The 13,621-nt window shown below is 39.5% G+C and overlaps 1 protein-coding gene across 2 annotated transcripts in view; it reads right to left on the bottom strand.

The window, feature by feature from the left end:
* Positions 1 to 13,621, bottom strand: part of OSBPL10 (oxysterol binding protein like 10) — a 653,617-nt gene that overhangs the window by 368,151 nt on the left and 271,845 nt on the right. The window contains exon 4 of one of the 2 annotated variants that reach the window (XM_089690791.1): positions 2,834 to 3,025. The exons of the other annotated variant lie outside the window; for it this stretch is intronic. Coding sequence (XP_089546917.1) covers positions 2,834 to 3,025 — 192 coding nt within the window. The remainder of the gene's footprint in view (positions 1 to 2,833; positions 3,026 to 13,621) is intronic. 2 annotated transcript variants of the gene reach the window in all.

The raw sequence follows: 13,621 nt of genomic DNA, 5'->3' as shown, positions 1-13,621 counted from the left end.
ATAAAGCGGTGCTTCTGCTGATATTTCTTGATCCAAGATTTTACTTTGCATCAACTGAAGGTATATGGACTATCCAGTGTGCTTTGTGCCTTCTATTTCATCTAGTTTTCTGGCCTTTGGATATCTTCAAAACCTGCAAGGATTATTAGTTATTCTGTCTGGGAACCAGTGAGGCAACCCATTCTTCTTTTCAAAAAATGGCACCAATTTTTCCCTATTAGTTCTAGTTTTTGTGATACAGCATAAATGCCATATACCACTCTTCAATCTGGTCATCCGTCAAAAATCAGGATATTTTAATGCAGTATTTTACTTAATCTCCTTGTAGCCATCATCTCTACAGTGCTTAATCTGCAAAAATGAAACAATATGAGTGGAAATATGCACACACTTCCTATATGGTCATAACTATAATACATTTATTGAAAAATGAAATGCCACTCAAGCCAATCCGGTGCTCTAGAAATATTAGTGATGGTATGTGGCCTCAGTGCTGATCTAGCCACGCCTCCTGATGTGTTTTGCCCCGCCAACTGGGGGCCTGCTCACAGAGGTGGGAAAAATTAACAGGACAGAAGTTTTTTTGTGCATCACCAGCCCTGAAGAAAAAGAAAGGCAGGTGTGTGTGATGGGTGTTGACAAAAGCAGAAGCAAATGAATTGAGTGATGACATAGAAAATCGAAAAAAGCATATCAAATGAGAGAATGTTGTACAAAATGGTAAAATAAAAAGAAAAAATTATTAAACAAAAGAAAAAATAAGATATTGAGAAAAATGAGAAAAAGTGTGTAATGAAAATGAAAATAATAATAATGGAAAAATATTTGTATATGTGAAAAATGTGAAAATGAAAAAAAAAAAAACTCTGTAGTCTCGGTCAGGAACATCATGGCGGACACCAACGAATAAAAATCTGGAGGAACATATAGTTTCAAAACATATCAGTATAGTTTCAAAACATACAGTAGATAGTATATGTACTCAGAATATAAGGCTATTTTTAATAAAACCAAACAAATCTCTAAAAATCAGATTATTACAATATGGAAGGTTATAAAAAAAAAAGTAAGGGAGAAAAAAGGGGGAGGGAGGGTGAGTATGTAAAGTCGGGGGGAGATAAGAAAGGAAAGGAAGAGGGGAAGGGGAGGAGGGGTTGAGAAAAATAAATAGTTGGGAGGAAAATGGAAAAGGGGGTGGGGGAGGGAAAAAGGGGTAAGGGAGGGAGGAAGGAAGAGGAGAAGAAAGAAAAAAGTGTGTGTGTGTTTGGAGGGTGGGGGAGAAGGGGAAGAAGGGAGTGAGTTGTAAGGGGGAGGGTGGAGAAGGTGAAAAAGAAGTAGGAAGAAAAGGAGGGGGAAACAGAGGAGGTGGGACAGAGGGATGGGGGCCACATCATTTATAATAATGGGTGATGTCCCACTCATAATTGAGTCCTCTTGGGATATGGGTGTCTAATTTGAAAATCCAATAAACTTCACTTTTGCAGAGGAAAGAAAAACGAATACCCCCTTGGGTGGGGTGTCCACTTACTCAATAATAAACTTGCTCAATAATTTCCAATTATTGAGCGAGTGGACACCCCACCCTAGGATTGATCAGGACTACAGAGTTCTGGTTTTATTTTCATGTTTTATCTCCATATTCATTTTTCACATTCTTCACATGCGCAAATATTTTCTCACATTATTTTTTATTATTTTTTATTTTGTTTATTCATTTTTATTTTTCCATTACCCACTACATTTTATCTCATTTTATATGCTTTTTTCCATATTACTCATTACTCTTTGCATCTGCTTTTACACACATCACACACACCTGCCTTACTTTTTCTTCATGGTCGATGATGCACATAAAAACCTCTGTCCTGCTCATTTTCCCCACCTCTGTGACCAAGCCCTGAAGAGTGAAACATGTCAGCACTGGCTGAGGCCACATACCATCACTAACATTTCTAGAGCACCAGGCTGTCTTGAGGGTCATCTCATTTCTACACGCCTTACACTTCTGGATCAGTGGAGAGATGCCTGCTCCCATATTCTAACACCAGCGGGGGAAACTCTTATTCACCGTCTTTGAGCAGAGCCCTACGTAACCACTATAATAAGTTAATAACTTACACTTTAGAATCCAATGTTTCCAATGTAAAATTACCTTTGGAAGTACGTAAACACTCTCGCTACATCTACTAACTTGCATGCAAAAACACAAACTAGGTAACAGAAGAACAAGTTGATCAGCAACATTTTTTAAAAAACGGACTAAAAATTTATATAAATTTGATCATATCTAGGAAACTAGAGCTGATGCAGTCTAGCTATTGCAATTTTCTGAATAGGCATTCCAAATAAACCCAAGCGTATGTCTAAACAGCAAAGCACCAAGAAAAGAGATTTTTTTTTTGTTGGGCTATGGTATTATTCCATTATATTATATTATTTAGAAAACTATTGAATAGGCTAGAAAGCTTAGCCACAATATAGTGAAAGTCAGGTATTTTATCCATTGTGTGGGAAGTCGTATTTCACCTAAACTAACAGAATACAAAAAAGCTGAAAATTGTATGTTTTTGTGGAACATAGGCAGCTGGTCCATGAACAGCTCACTTAGGGAAATTGTAGTCTGGGCCTATGCAAATCTGATGATACATTACATAAAAACTCTACTAATGCACTGAAGACATTGGGACCTTTGACTTTCTGTTTCACTCAATGATGACAATGAACATAATGAATGGTTATGAAAAAGCTGTCATGATATCACTATAATCAATAGCTGTTCTATAAAGAAATATGTTTCTTAAAAAAAAAAAATGGAAATCAGCAGTTGTCTGACCTCTTTGACTTCATGTAGATGGGAAGGACTCTGGTTCTTGGATCTTCTGGCAGCTGCAGGGGACTTGTGATGTGTGATGGTGACAACACTGGGGCCGCTGTGTGCGAGATGCCTCTGGCTCCCAGGGGATGAAGAATTGGATGTTCCATGGGGAAGCAATGAAAAACTTCTGGCTCTCTGAGACAATGAGCTCTAAGAAAGGAATAGAGCAAGGAAATGTCATTACAAAAACTTGAGAGCTGAGCCCAATGACTTGATGTTAGTGCCCCATGATACTATAAAGAATACGATTAAGACTAATATAGAGATTAGTCAGTTCTTACAGATTTTACCAGGGGTTCAAAGTATAGATGTTAAATGTATATCCTCTAAGATCTGGAAGTAAGTGGGAGTTATGATTTTCAAAAACTGTTAATTTCTTTGAGAGACAAGAAAATAAGAGGGAGAATCTTGAAATGGATAACAGTCAAGGAGGAAAGGAGACAATGGAAACTGAAATATATACTTTACAATATTTTTAAATCTGAACTCTAGGATAAGAAAATATTGGGGTTGATTTACTAAAGGCAAATAGAGTGTGCACTATGCAAATGCAGTTACTCCAGAGCGTATTAAACGAGGGGAAGCCGCGCTGAATTCCATCATCCAATCATGTGCAAGCAACAATGCTGTTTTTTTGTTGTTTTTTTTTTCCTTGCATGCGCACTTCAATATCAGGCACTCTTAAGCCCTTCCTGCCCAGGCCAATACTTTGAATGGCAATTGCGTAGTCATGCAACACTGTATCCAAACTAAGGTTTTTTATCTTTTTTTTACAGAGTTTTTTTTCTAAAAATTAAAAAGACTGAAAATTTTTAAAAGAAACGCAGGCAGGTACACTGAGAAAAAGTGTGTAAAAAAAATGAAAATAATAATAATGAGAAAATATTTGTACATGTGAAAAATGTGAAAATGAAAATAAAACCAAAACTCTGTAGTCCTGGTCAGGAACATTATGTCGGACACAAAAGACATGATGATGATTGGCTGTGTGGTGGACACAGCCGGTGACAGATTGCGCCCGAAGTGCAGACCCAAGGCCACGTACAAGGCTCATTCCACGAGGACGCCATTTGACATCCACCCACCCAGAATGATGAAAGTCCTGCCCAGCTTATAGCAATTAGACGGCTGGGCAGGAAGTGATTAAAAAGTGAAGTTTCACCTCAATTACTAAGCATTGGAGCAAATGCACTTGCAAAGTGTGCAGTCTATTTGCCTTTAGTAAATGAACCTCAGTGTCTTAAATCAAGAGGCATGTGAGTACTTGAATCTTCATGTGCTTTTTTTGTATTTCTTCCAAATCTGTGCTGTAATCCACTGTAAAACTTTGCATCTGTGCAACAGCTTCATGTAATAATGACCAGTCATTGCTGCTCTTTTTCCTTGTGCAGGGTGATTGGTCTTGTCTCCGCCCCTTCCTGTAGTTTTCTATAGGTGGCTTGTAGTGAGTTGCCCAGCTGGATCCCACTACAGCTTAGCTCTCTGCACAGACTATGTGTAGTACAGTGATGACGTCAATGCCACTTTTACATAAATTAACTTAATCTGCAAAAGCATTTGATGCACACAAACTGGATTAATATCCTTTGGCTATTGGGGAATTTATTTAGGTAAATGAAATTTCCTGTGCCCGTAGTTCTGTTTTAAAGCTAGAACCAATCAACCCACATAGAATAATGTTAACAACCAACATGAAATGAAACAAACTATTTAGGTGGAGTCACCTAACATCTTTTTCCCAATCATTTTAGGCAGACCTTTAAACTATGTGACTCAATTGTAATACTGATCCAAATATCATTGGTCAAAGTTTCCTTGGTGACAATGATATGGCAGTTTCCTACCAAGTTCCAGTCAGTGGGACGGCAAAGCAGCAAGAACATGTAGGCAATGTCACTGCAGATATTCACTAAAACAGAACTATAGGCAAAACTTTTTTCCATTTTGGATAGAGCAAGGGAGGAATTTAACCCGTCAGTTTATTTTTTGCCATATATGTCCCATTGTGGAGATTTCCCTTCACGTCCTGTCTCATTCCAAAACAAAAAGAGAGAGAAAATCCCTGCAAGTTAAGGAAATTCCTTGGGGACCCTCAGGTCACGTGGGATAGTGTCCCCATTGGAAAATTTCCCCTCTATTACTTTTCTGGGGACAACTCGAAGTTTGGAGTTTCTTTTAATTTCACTTTCGATGATAATGGTAAACAGGACAAATAGAGAGGGTGAATCACAGACACCAATAAAAACTGACAAATGTTCTAATCCATTTCCACTTTATCCAAAACTAAAAAAAGTTTTGCTTTTAGTTATACTTTAACCCTGATTACTCCAACTCCTTACTTTTACTGAATAGCCTGAACAGTTTTAATATACGACACAGAAATGGCAAAACTAACATTTATTACCTTTTACAATAAAAATCAACCTTTAATCAACCAGGGCTGGCCATAGACAGTCCAATAATTACACCTAAATTTGTTTCCCATTTTGATTAACATGTACTTTCTGAACCGTGAAAGAGCAATAACGAGCTGCCAGAGGCACTTAAAGTAGAATTCCAGTATCTGGTAAGAAAAATAAAAGTCAGCAGCTACAAAAACTGTAGATGCTGACTGTTAAAGAACAGCCACTTACCTGTCCTAGAATCCAGCAGTGTCCTCACCACGGATTCACCGGCTGTCCTGTGTATCCGACATCTTAAATGTGGGCACCTGGCTGTGACAGCTTGCGGCTTCACAGCCAGGTGCCCGCTGAGCATTGTGAATGGTCCCACAGTCCTCTGGGACTTGTCATGTGTCCCAGAAGACTGCAGGGGGTGGGAGAACTTCCACTTCCAATCGTCTAGGCGATCACAGCAGAAGTGAAAGCGGGTACCTGTCATAATAGGGTACCTGCTACCCCCCAACTCCCCAAAGGTGCCAATCCTTCATGGGGAGCGGGGACGAGGCCTAAAAGAGGAACCTTCACTATTAGGTGGAGCTCCACTTTAAGGAGATTTTAGTCTTTAGAATTCTTTGTGCGACTGGGGCACCTTCAACCTTCTGTGAAGAATCCAGAATATCAAGCCTGAAAGTTGGGTAAGAACCTCAGTGAGTCCTGGAGACACTTGCCCCCTATGACCAGCCTAATATCACTTCAGAAGTGATGTTGAGATAAACACATCCCCACAGATTAGTGCTCAGTTAGTCTTCCAATACACACACATTTCATCTGCATTCAATCACTGTTTAGTAAAATATTTAATTGTGCAGAATTCTATGTTGTTCTTCATCTAGTATTTTGTCTTTTTTTCTGAGAGCTGTCAAAAAATATAAAATGAATCCAGAAGAATGTTATCAAAGTCAATACAAGGAAAGACCATTTAGAATGAGAAAAAAATTAGGGACAGCGTAGATAGGATTGTTTGCTTCAGAGCTGCTTTTCTCCCCATACAAGTCTATGAGAATGCAAAAGTAGCTGATGAAGGTCAACTGCAACAAATTCTGAATGATCTCAGAAGCATCCCGAACTGATGTAAAAAGATAAAAATTACACTGAATTTGCACATCAAACACATTTGCATTTGGCCAATAAAGTTAGTAGGTTAAATTGTTATTAAACCCACAACAGTAAAATCAGTCTGCATATGCAGTAAAGCATGCTTGTTATACTGACTGTGGAATCTAAGTGGTTAATCTTCTGCATTGTGTAAAAAGGCTGTTTGATCCTGTCTTTTTTGATCCTCCCCTCCTTCCACAGTTCCCAATCCATCCAATAGTACAGAGCCCTAGGAGGCACTCTGCACATGCTCAGTTTGATATGTATTCCTAGAGAGGTTTTTTTTTTGGGGGGGGGGGTAGTGCATGTGATCTGCACAGGGCCAATAAGCACTGTCCAGCCAGAGGGTCAGGGGTCATGCAGCCTCATAGGACAAAAAAATTATAGGAATAGAAAGCACCAAGTACTAAATATGTGACATAAAATAAAACGATAAATCAAAACATAGAATAGATAGAATCAATTCAATCAAAGGCAGCTGCACCTCTAAAGTGTGGACCACACTTATAACTATAGGAACATTGTGCGTTAAGAAAAAAAATGTTGGCCCTTTAAATTTGTATGCATTAAACCCAATGTGAGAAAAAAATATATCTTGACTCATCAATTCGGTGAGTTGGCACTTCAGCTGATCATGTGGTGGAGCACATTTTTGGGGTCTTTCGGAGGAAGAACTGGTCACTCCTACTGATTTGCTAACACAAGAGTTTTGGTGATGTGGGACTTTTTGATCACTTGTGTTATGGACATTTATTTCAGACACACTGTTTAGTGAATCTATGGATGCATTGCACATGTTTGTATAGATTTTGTCAAAATATATTTTTTTTGCAGATTGGGTTTATTGCAGACAAATTTAATGGTCCTGAGCCTTTTTTGCTAACACACAATTCTCCTATAGCCTCATAGGACAGTTAGAGGAAAATGAAAACTCCTCCTACAAGCTTTAACCAGTGCTCAGCCTGACACTGATAGAAGCAGAACAGTGGCTAAATGGTTAGCACTTCTGCCTGTCAGTACTAGGGTCGTTGGTTCATATCCCAACCACGGCACCACCTGCTTGGAGTTTGCATGTTCTCCCTGTGCCTGCGTGGGTTTCTTCTGGGTACTCCGGTTTCCTCCCACACTCCAAAGACATGCTGGTAGGTGAATTGGCACCTGTCAAAATTGGCCCTAGTATATGAATGTGAGTTATTGACCTTACATTGTATGCCCCTTGAGGGTTAGGGACTGATGTGAATGTACAATATATATGTAAAGTGCTGCATAAATTGATGGCGCTATATAAGTACCTATAATAAATACATTTATATAATATATAAATAATAAAGGTATTTAGCAGTTTATATTTACAGAAATAATTAAATTTCCATGTTCTGGGTACTGTGGGAGACCAGATATAGCGAATGCAGGGTCCTGGGTTTAGTAGCACTTGAAAACCTGGTTCAAATTAATGTGCTTTCAGATGTGAATTGAGTCACACAGAATTGCATGACAAGGGAAATCACATTGTTTTCAATGGTGTCCTTTCACATCAATGCAACTCGGCATGGAGAGATTTTTAAAAGGTTCCTGTACTACTTTCCAGTGTGATTTTGGTCCAAAGAATATACAGTCATGGCCGAAATTGTTGGCACCCTTGATATTTCTCCAGGAAATCATGTATTTCTCACGAAACGTATTGCATTAACACATGTTTTGCTATACACATGTTTATTCCCTTTGTGTGTATTGGGACAAAACAAAAAAAGGGAGGAAAGAAAGCAAATTCGACATAATGTCACACAAACCTCCAAAAATGGGCTGGACAAAAGTATTGGCACCCTTTCACAACTGCGGATAAATAAGAATGTTACAAGCATGTGATGCTCCTGTAAACTCACCTGGGGCAAGTAACAGGTGTGGGCAATATAGAAATCACACCTGAAAGCAGATAAAAAGGAGAGACGTTCACTTAACCTTTGCATTGTGTGTCTGTCTGTGCCACACTAAGCATGGACAACAGAAAGAGGAGACGAGAACTGTCTGAGGACCTGAGAACCAAAATTGTGGCAAAATATCAACAATCTCAAGGTTACAAGTCCATCTCCAGAGAACTAGATTTGCCTTTGTCCACAGTGCGCAACATTATCAAGAAGTTTGCAACCCATGGCACTGTAGCTAATCTCCCTGGTCGTGGACGGATGAGGAAAATTGATGAAAGATTGCAACGCAGAATAGTCCGGATGGTGGATAAGCAGCCCCAAACATGTTCCAAAGACATTCAAGCTGTCCTGCAGGCTCAGGGAGCATCAGTGTCAGCGCGAACTATCCGTCGACATTTAAATGAAATGAAACGCTATGGCAGGAGACCCAGGAGGACCCCACTGCTGACACAGAGACATAAAAAAGCAAGACTACAGTTTGCCAAAATGTACTTGAGTAAGCCAAAAGCCTTCTGGGAAAACGTCTTGTGGACAGATGAGACCAAGATAGAGCTTTTCGGTAAAGCACATCATTCTACTGTTTACCGAAAACGGAATGAGGCCTACAAAGAACAAAACACAGTACCTACGGTAAAATATGGTGGAGGTTCAATGATGTTTTGGGGTTGTTTTGCTGCCTCTGGCACTGGGTGCCTTGACTGTGTGCAAGGCATCATGAAATCTGAGGATTACCAAAGGATTTTGGGTCGCACTGTAGGGCCCAGTGTCAGAAAGCTGGGTTTGCGTCCAAGATCCTGGGTCTTCCAGCAGGACAATGACCCCAAACATACGTCAAAAAGCACTCAGAAATGGATGGCAAAGAAGCGCTGGAGAGTTCTGAAGTGGCCAGCAATGAGCCCAGATCTAAATCCCATTGAACACCTGTGGAGAGATCTTAAAATTGCTGTTGGGAAAAGGTGTCCTTCCAATAAGAGAGACCTGGAGCTGTTTGCAAAGGAAGAGTGGTCCAAAATTCCGGGTGAGAGGTGTCAGAAGCTTATTGATGGTTATAGGAAGCGACTGATTTCAGTTATGTTTTCCAAAGGGTGTGCAACCAAATATTAAGTTAAGGGTGCCAATACTTTTGTCCAGCCCATTTTTGGGGTTTTGTGTGACATTATGTCATATTTGCTTTTCTGCCTCTGTTTTATATTTGTTCCAATACATACAAAGGGAATAAACATGTGTATAGCAAAACATGTGTTAATGCAATACCTTTTTTGTGTGAAATACTTGATTTTCAGGAAAAATATCAAGGGTGCCAACAATTTCGGCCATGACTGTACAAACTTTATCAACGTTGCATCCAGTTTGCTCAAAGTTGCATCCAAGGTGGGATTCCAGTGCAATTTTGCCCCATAGAATATACAAGCCTTATCAAAGTTGCATCCAAGTTGCACTACATAATCTTGCTAAAAGGCCAATCAAAATCAAACCGCAGCAATGTAAACCTAACCTGAAGCTGTTTAGTCAGACCTCCCAACCCATGTCCAAGAGCACCTTCAGTTACACAGGCAAATACATATTTCCACAGTCTGTATCCATGTAAGCAGTAGTAAATTCGATCTTCTAATTTGCATATTGGTTTCAGAAAGCTTCAACTGCTGTTTTTCCCTCTGCATGTTTAAGCCCTTTTTCACATTGTCAATGAGGTCAGTACAGCTTGAATCAAGCTCTGCCTGGAGTTTAGTGCTGTGAATGGAGATGTAGCAGCTGTACAGACTCACCCACACATCCATGTTTGGCAAGTATGTAGGGACAAGTGTACTCCCCAAATGCAGACAGTGTGCATTTGGGCTGCACCACCCACCCATGTGTGCCTGTCAAACTCAGATATGCAGGTGTGTCCATACACTCCCTGTTGTTCTAATATAGTCACGTGGCCAAAGTAGGTCATTGATGTCAACAGCATCTCCGCCCAATTTTTTTACATGCAGCTGCAGGGCAACGAACCTCCAACTGCAGCTCATTGGCTAGTGGGGATGTGATCATGTGACAGCTTCCTGTGGGTTCAGGTGACCTTGGTTCATACTGAGTTCAGATATGAACCCAGCTCATCTCTGTTGAACATTTTTGGAATGAATTGGAATGACGACTGAGGCAGGTCTTTTCATCCCCAATAAATAACGTACCTTACTTGCCTTCCCAGTACAGAGTACAGAGGAGACTGTTATAAATGCAATGTGTGTAGGGGTAAGTCCATAAAAATACTCATGGTTTGGGAATGGGATATCCAACAAGCCAATATAAATGTGATGTTTAGGTTTTTTATTTTTGGCCATATAACGTAAGAGTGGGTGTGGCACCCGCCCACTTTGGGAAATCTGTCAGGAAAAGGGTTTAAAAGCCGGGAGTTTAAACAGGATCAATGGGATCCTTCCTAACAGCAGGGGATGCTCTGATGCTGGGACTCTTGCCAAGGCTATATGGGCTCATCGATGGGTCGCGTTTACGGCTTCCCTGTGAACCCCTGTGCAGTATGGTTCTGATGGGGTCTGTTCCTTTCCGTCTTCCCATAGCTTTGGTAATGTATTAATTATATGCTGTGATGCTGTCAAAAGAAGTGTCTATTTCATGCTGAAATGCTCACATTATTATTGGTGTGTGTTATTATGCAGATTGTGATGACTATAAGATATATCCTCCTCGTTGTCATGTGATAATAAAAGTGGAGGATTTGACAGTGCAAGAATATTGCAGTTGGATTCTGTTATTTTTTGGAAAGCCGAGTGAATACTATGATGTGCCAGGGCAGGTGTTCATTTGGTATAGGGTCTTTCACACACTGAGAATAATTAATGGTGTAAATGCTGGTTAAATGTACCTGTGTGACTACCTGTCTATTGTGTGTGTATATGACTTGCTTTTAGTTATTGCATCCAGCATTGCATTACACACACACAACTAATTATTTAGCATTTTAGCTTTGGAACATTTTATTTTACATTAGCAGCCCTCTCTGTTTAGAAAATTAAGTCTAAATTGTCAGTTATAGAGATTTGAAGATTTAAACAGCTTTGCCATCAAAACACATTTGAATATTTCTGATGACAAACTTTTTCTCATTTTAAAACAATAGCCTACTTTTTAGTTATACCAAAGATTAACAGCCAAACACTAAAAAGGCATTAAAAAAGCATTCCAGCCTAAATGCACTCTTCTTACTAACACTGACTTTGAAAAAGTTAAATGATTTTCAACAGCATGGGTTGTGGGTATCTTTTTTTGATAATGACTGTTCCTGTAAAATCACTTTTAACATTCACTGCAGGTACTATTTTAGCTCACAACAACAAAGTACCGTAATAACATAATAAAATCTAATGTAAGTGTACTGGTGATTTTTGTCTCTTACAGTCATGATTCTAAACAGTGCTCCTTTTTCATAAGCTAATAACCAAAAGTAAAGCTGTTATCTAAAACTGCAGCAGTGCTTTGACAGGTCAAATTAAGTAATTGCCATGTTTCCTTGCTTTGAGGATGATTCACAACATTCTGATGTAATTTCTATGGAATATGTGTCACATAAATGAAATTCGTATAGATTTGAAATCAGTGGTATTCACAGTCCTGACAACTGACATGTATATATATATGTATGTGTGTTGCATTTTAACACTGAATCTCTTTAGTACTGCCAAGGTTTTATATGTGAATATTGTCCCTCACATTAAAAAATCTGACCATGAGCATAAAGCCGTTTCATTTACACCACACTGATTAATATTGTTGCCAGTGGCCAAACAATGAGAATCACTAAAGATGTGAACTGAATGAACAAAATTCAGATTTGCTTGGGTTGGGCTCACCCTTCATTCTCCATCAATCACCAAGTTAAACACACTCATCTTAAACCTACTGTGCTGGGTACTGCATATCAGAACATTAAGCCAGTGCATAACCCTGCATGCACATTTATGTGTCAATAATTCTAAAAAAAATATTTTTTTACAGTGATACCGGACAGGTCCTTCAACAGACTTCTAAAACTAAACTGCTACATTTGTTAAAGATTCAGCCAGCCGAATAGATCCTTGATCACACTATAGTTGTGGACTGGTAGCTGAAGAGCACTTTTTCGTACAGTAGAGGTTATGGACACATTTTCCATAGACTAAAGCTGGGCACACATGGAATGAAACATTGGACTGGCTGAATTCCGACCTGTGTGTAGAAACTGATTGCTAGAAAGGGAGTTCAAAAGAAAAACAATGCTGGAAGGAATATGGGGACTACCATTGCTGACCTGTGTATGACAATGCTAACTGTATGAAAAACAGAGCAAGAATCAAAAGGTCAGAATGTGGTTTTAACCACTAATCCACATACGTGTTCTACATTTATGACTCAATGTACTGAAGTGACTAGGTCAGCATTACAGAGAGGAAATTTGTGTTTTTGAAAGAGGCCATTACTAGCAGTCTACATATTTTTGGGTTACAGCAAGTCGTGTATTTGTCTGTCTGCATGCATAGAAAACTGTCTTGAAATGTCCAATCTTCTACCTGGTTCCCTGTAAAAGAAGGGGTGGACACAACATTACACCATTAATCTAATTTGAAATATTATATTTACCAAAGGAATAATGATGCTGATGTTGCTCATGACAACCAATCAGGTTCCACCTTTGACTGATTAAGCACTAGGAACAACACCACCTATGTCCATTTTCTTTTTGGGTATATTTTGCATCATTAAAGTGTTTCTAAAGGCAGAAGGTTTTTTATGCATTCTATGCATTAAGGTAAAAAAAAACCTTATGGAACCAGCTCCCCCTCCCCCCGCCTTATCTTAGCTCCATCTCACTCCAGCGAGGTGTATGGGAGCCACAGCTTTCCCGGGTCTCTCTCTCTTCATTGGTTCACGCAGCAGCGGGAGCTGCTAGGAGAGTGGAGGCAGGGCCAAGACAGCTTTAAGTGTGAATGGACAATGTCCATTCACAGGAACGTGGCTCGGCAGCGAGCGTGCTCGAGAGTCCCCATAGCAACAGGATTTCTATAGGGGGGCACTCAGCTGGGAGGAGGATCTAAAACCGCTGGCGGGGGACCCAAAAAGAAGAGGATCGGGGCTGCTCTGCACAAAACCATCGCACGGTGCAGGTAAGTAGAACAAGTTTGCATTTTTTGTATTGTAACATTTAGAATCACTTTATTAAGTCTTATTTAATAAGAGAATAAAAATTTAATTTAATATTATATACTGCATATAAACATTTTGTATTTTCAAATGTAGACAGCAGATGGTGC

Source organism: Staurois parvus, unplaced genomic scaffold (assembly GCF_062004578.1).
Source record: "Staurois parvus isolate SC_StPar_1 unplaced genomic scaffold, SC_StPar_1.0 ptg000021l, whole genome shotgun sequence".
Taxonomy (NCBI): Eukaryota; Metazoa; Chordata; class Amphibia; order Anura; family Ranidae; genus Staurois; species Staurois parvus.
Note: the sequence above shows the minus strand (reverse complement) of the source record. Positions and strands in the feature narration are given on the sequence as shown.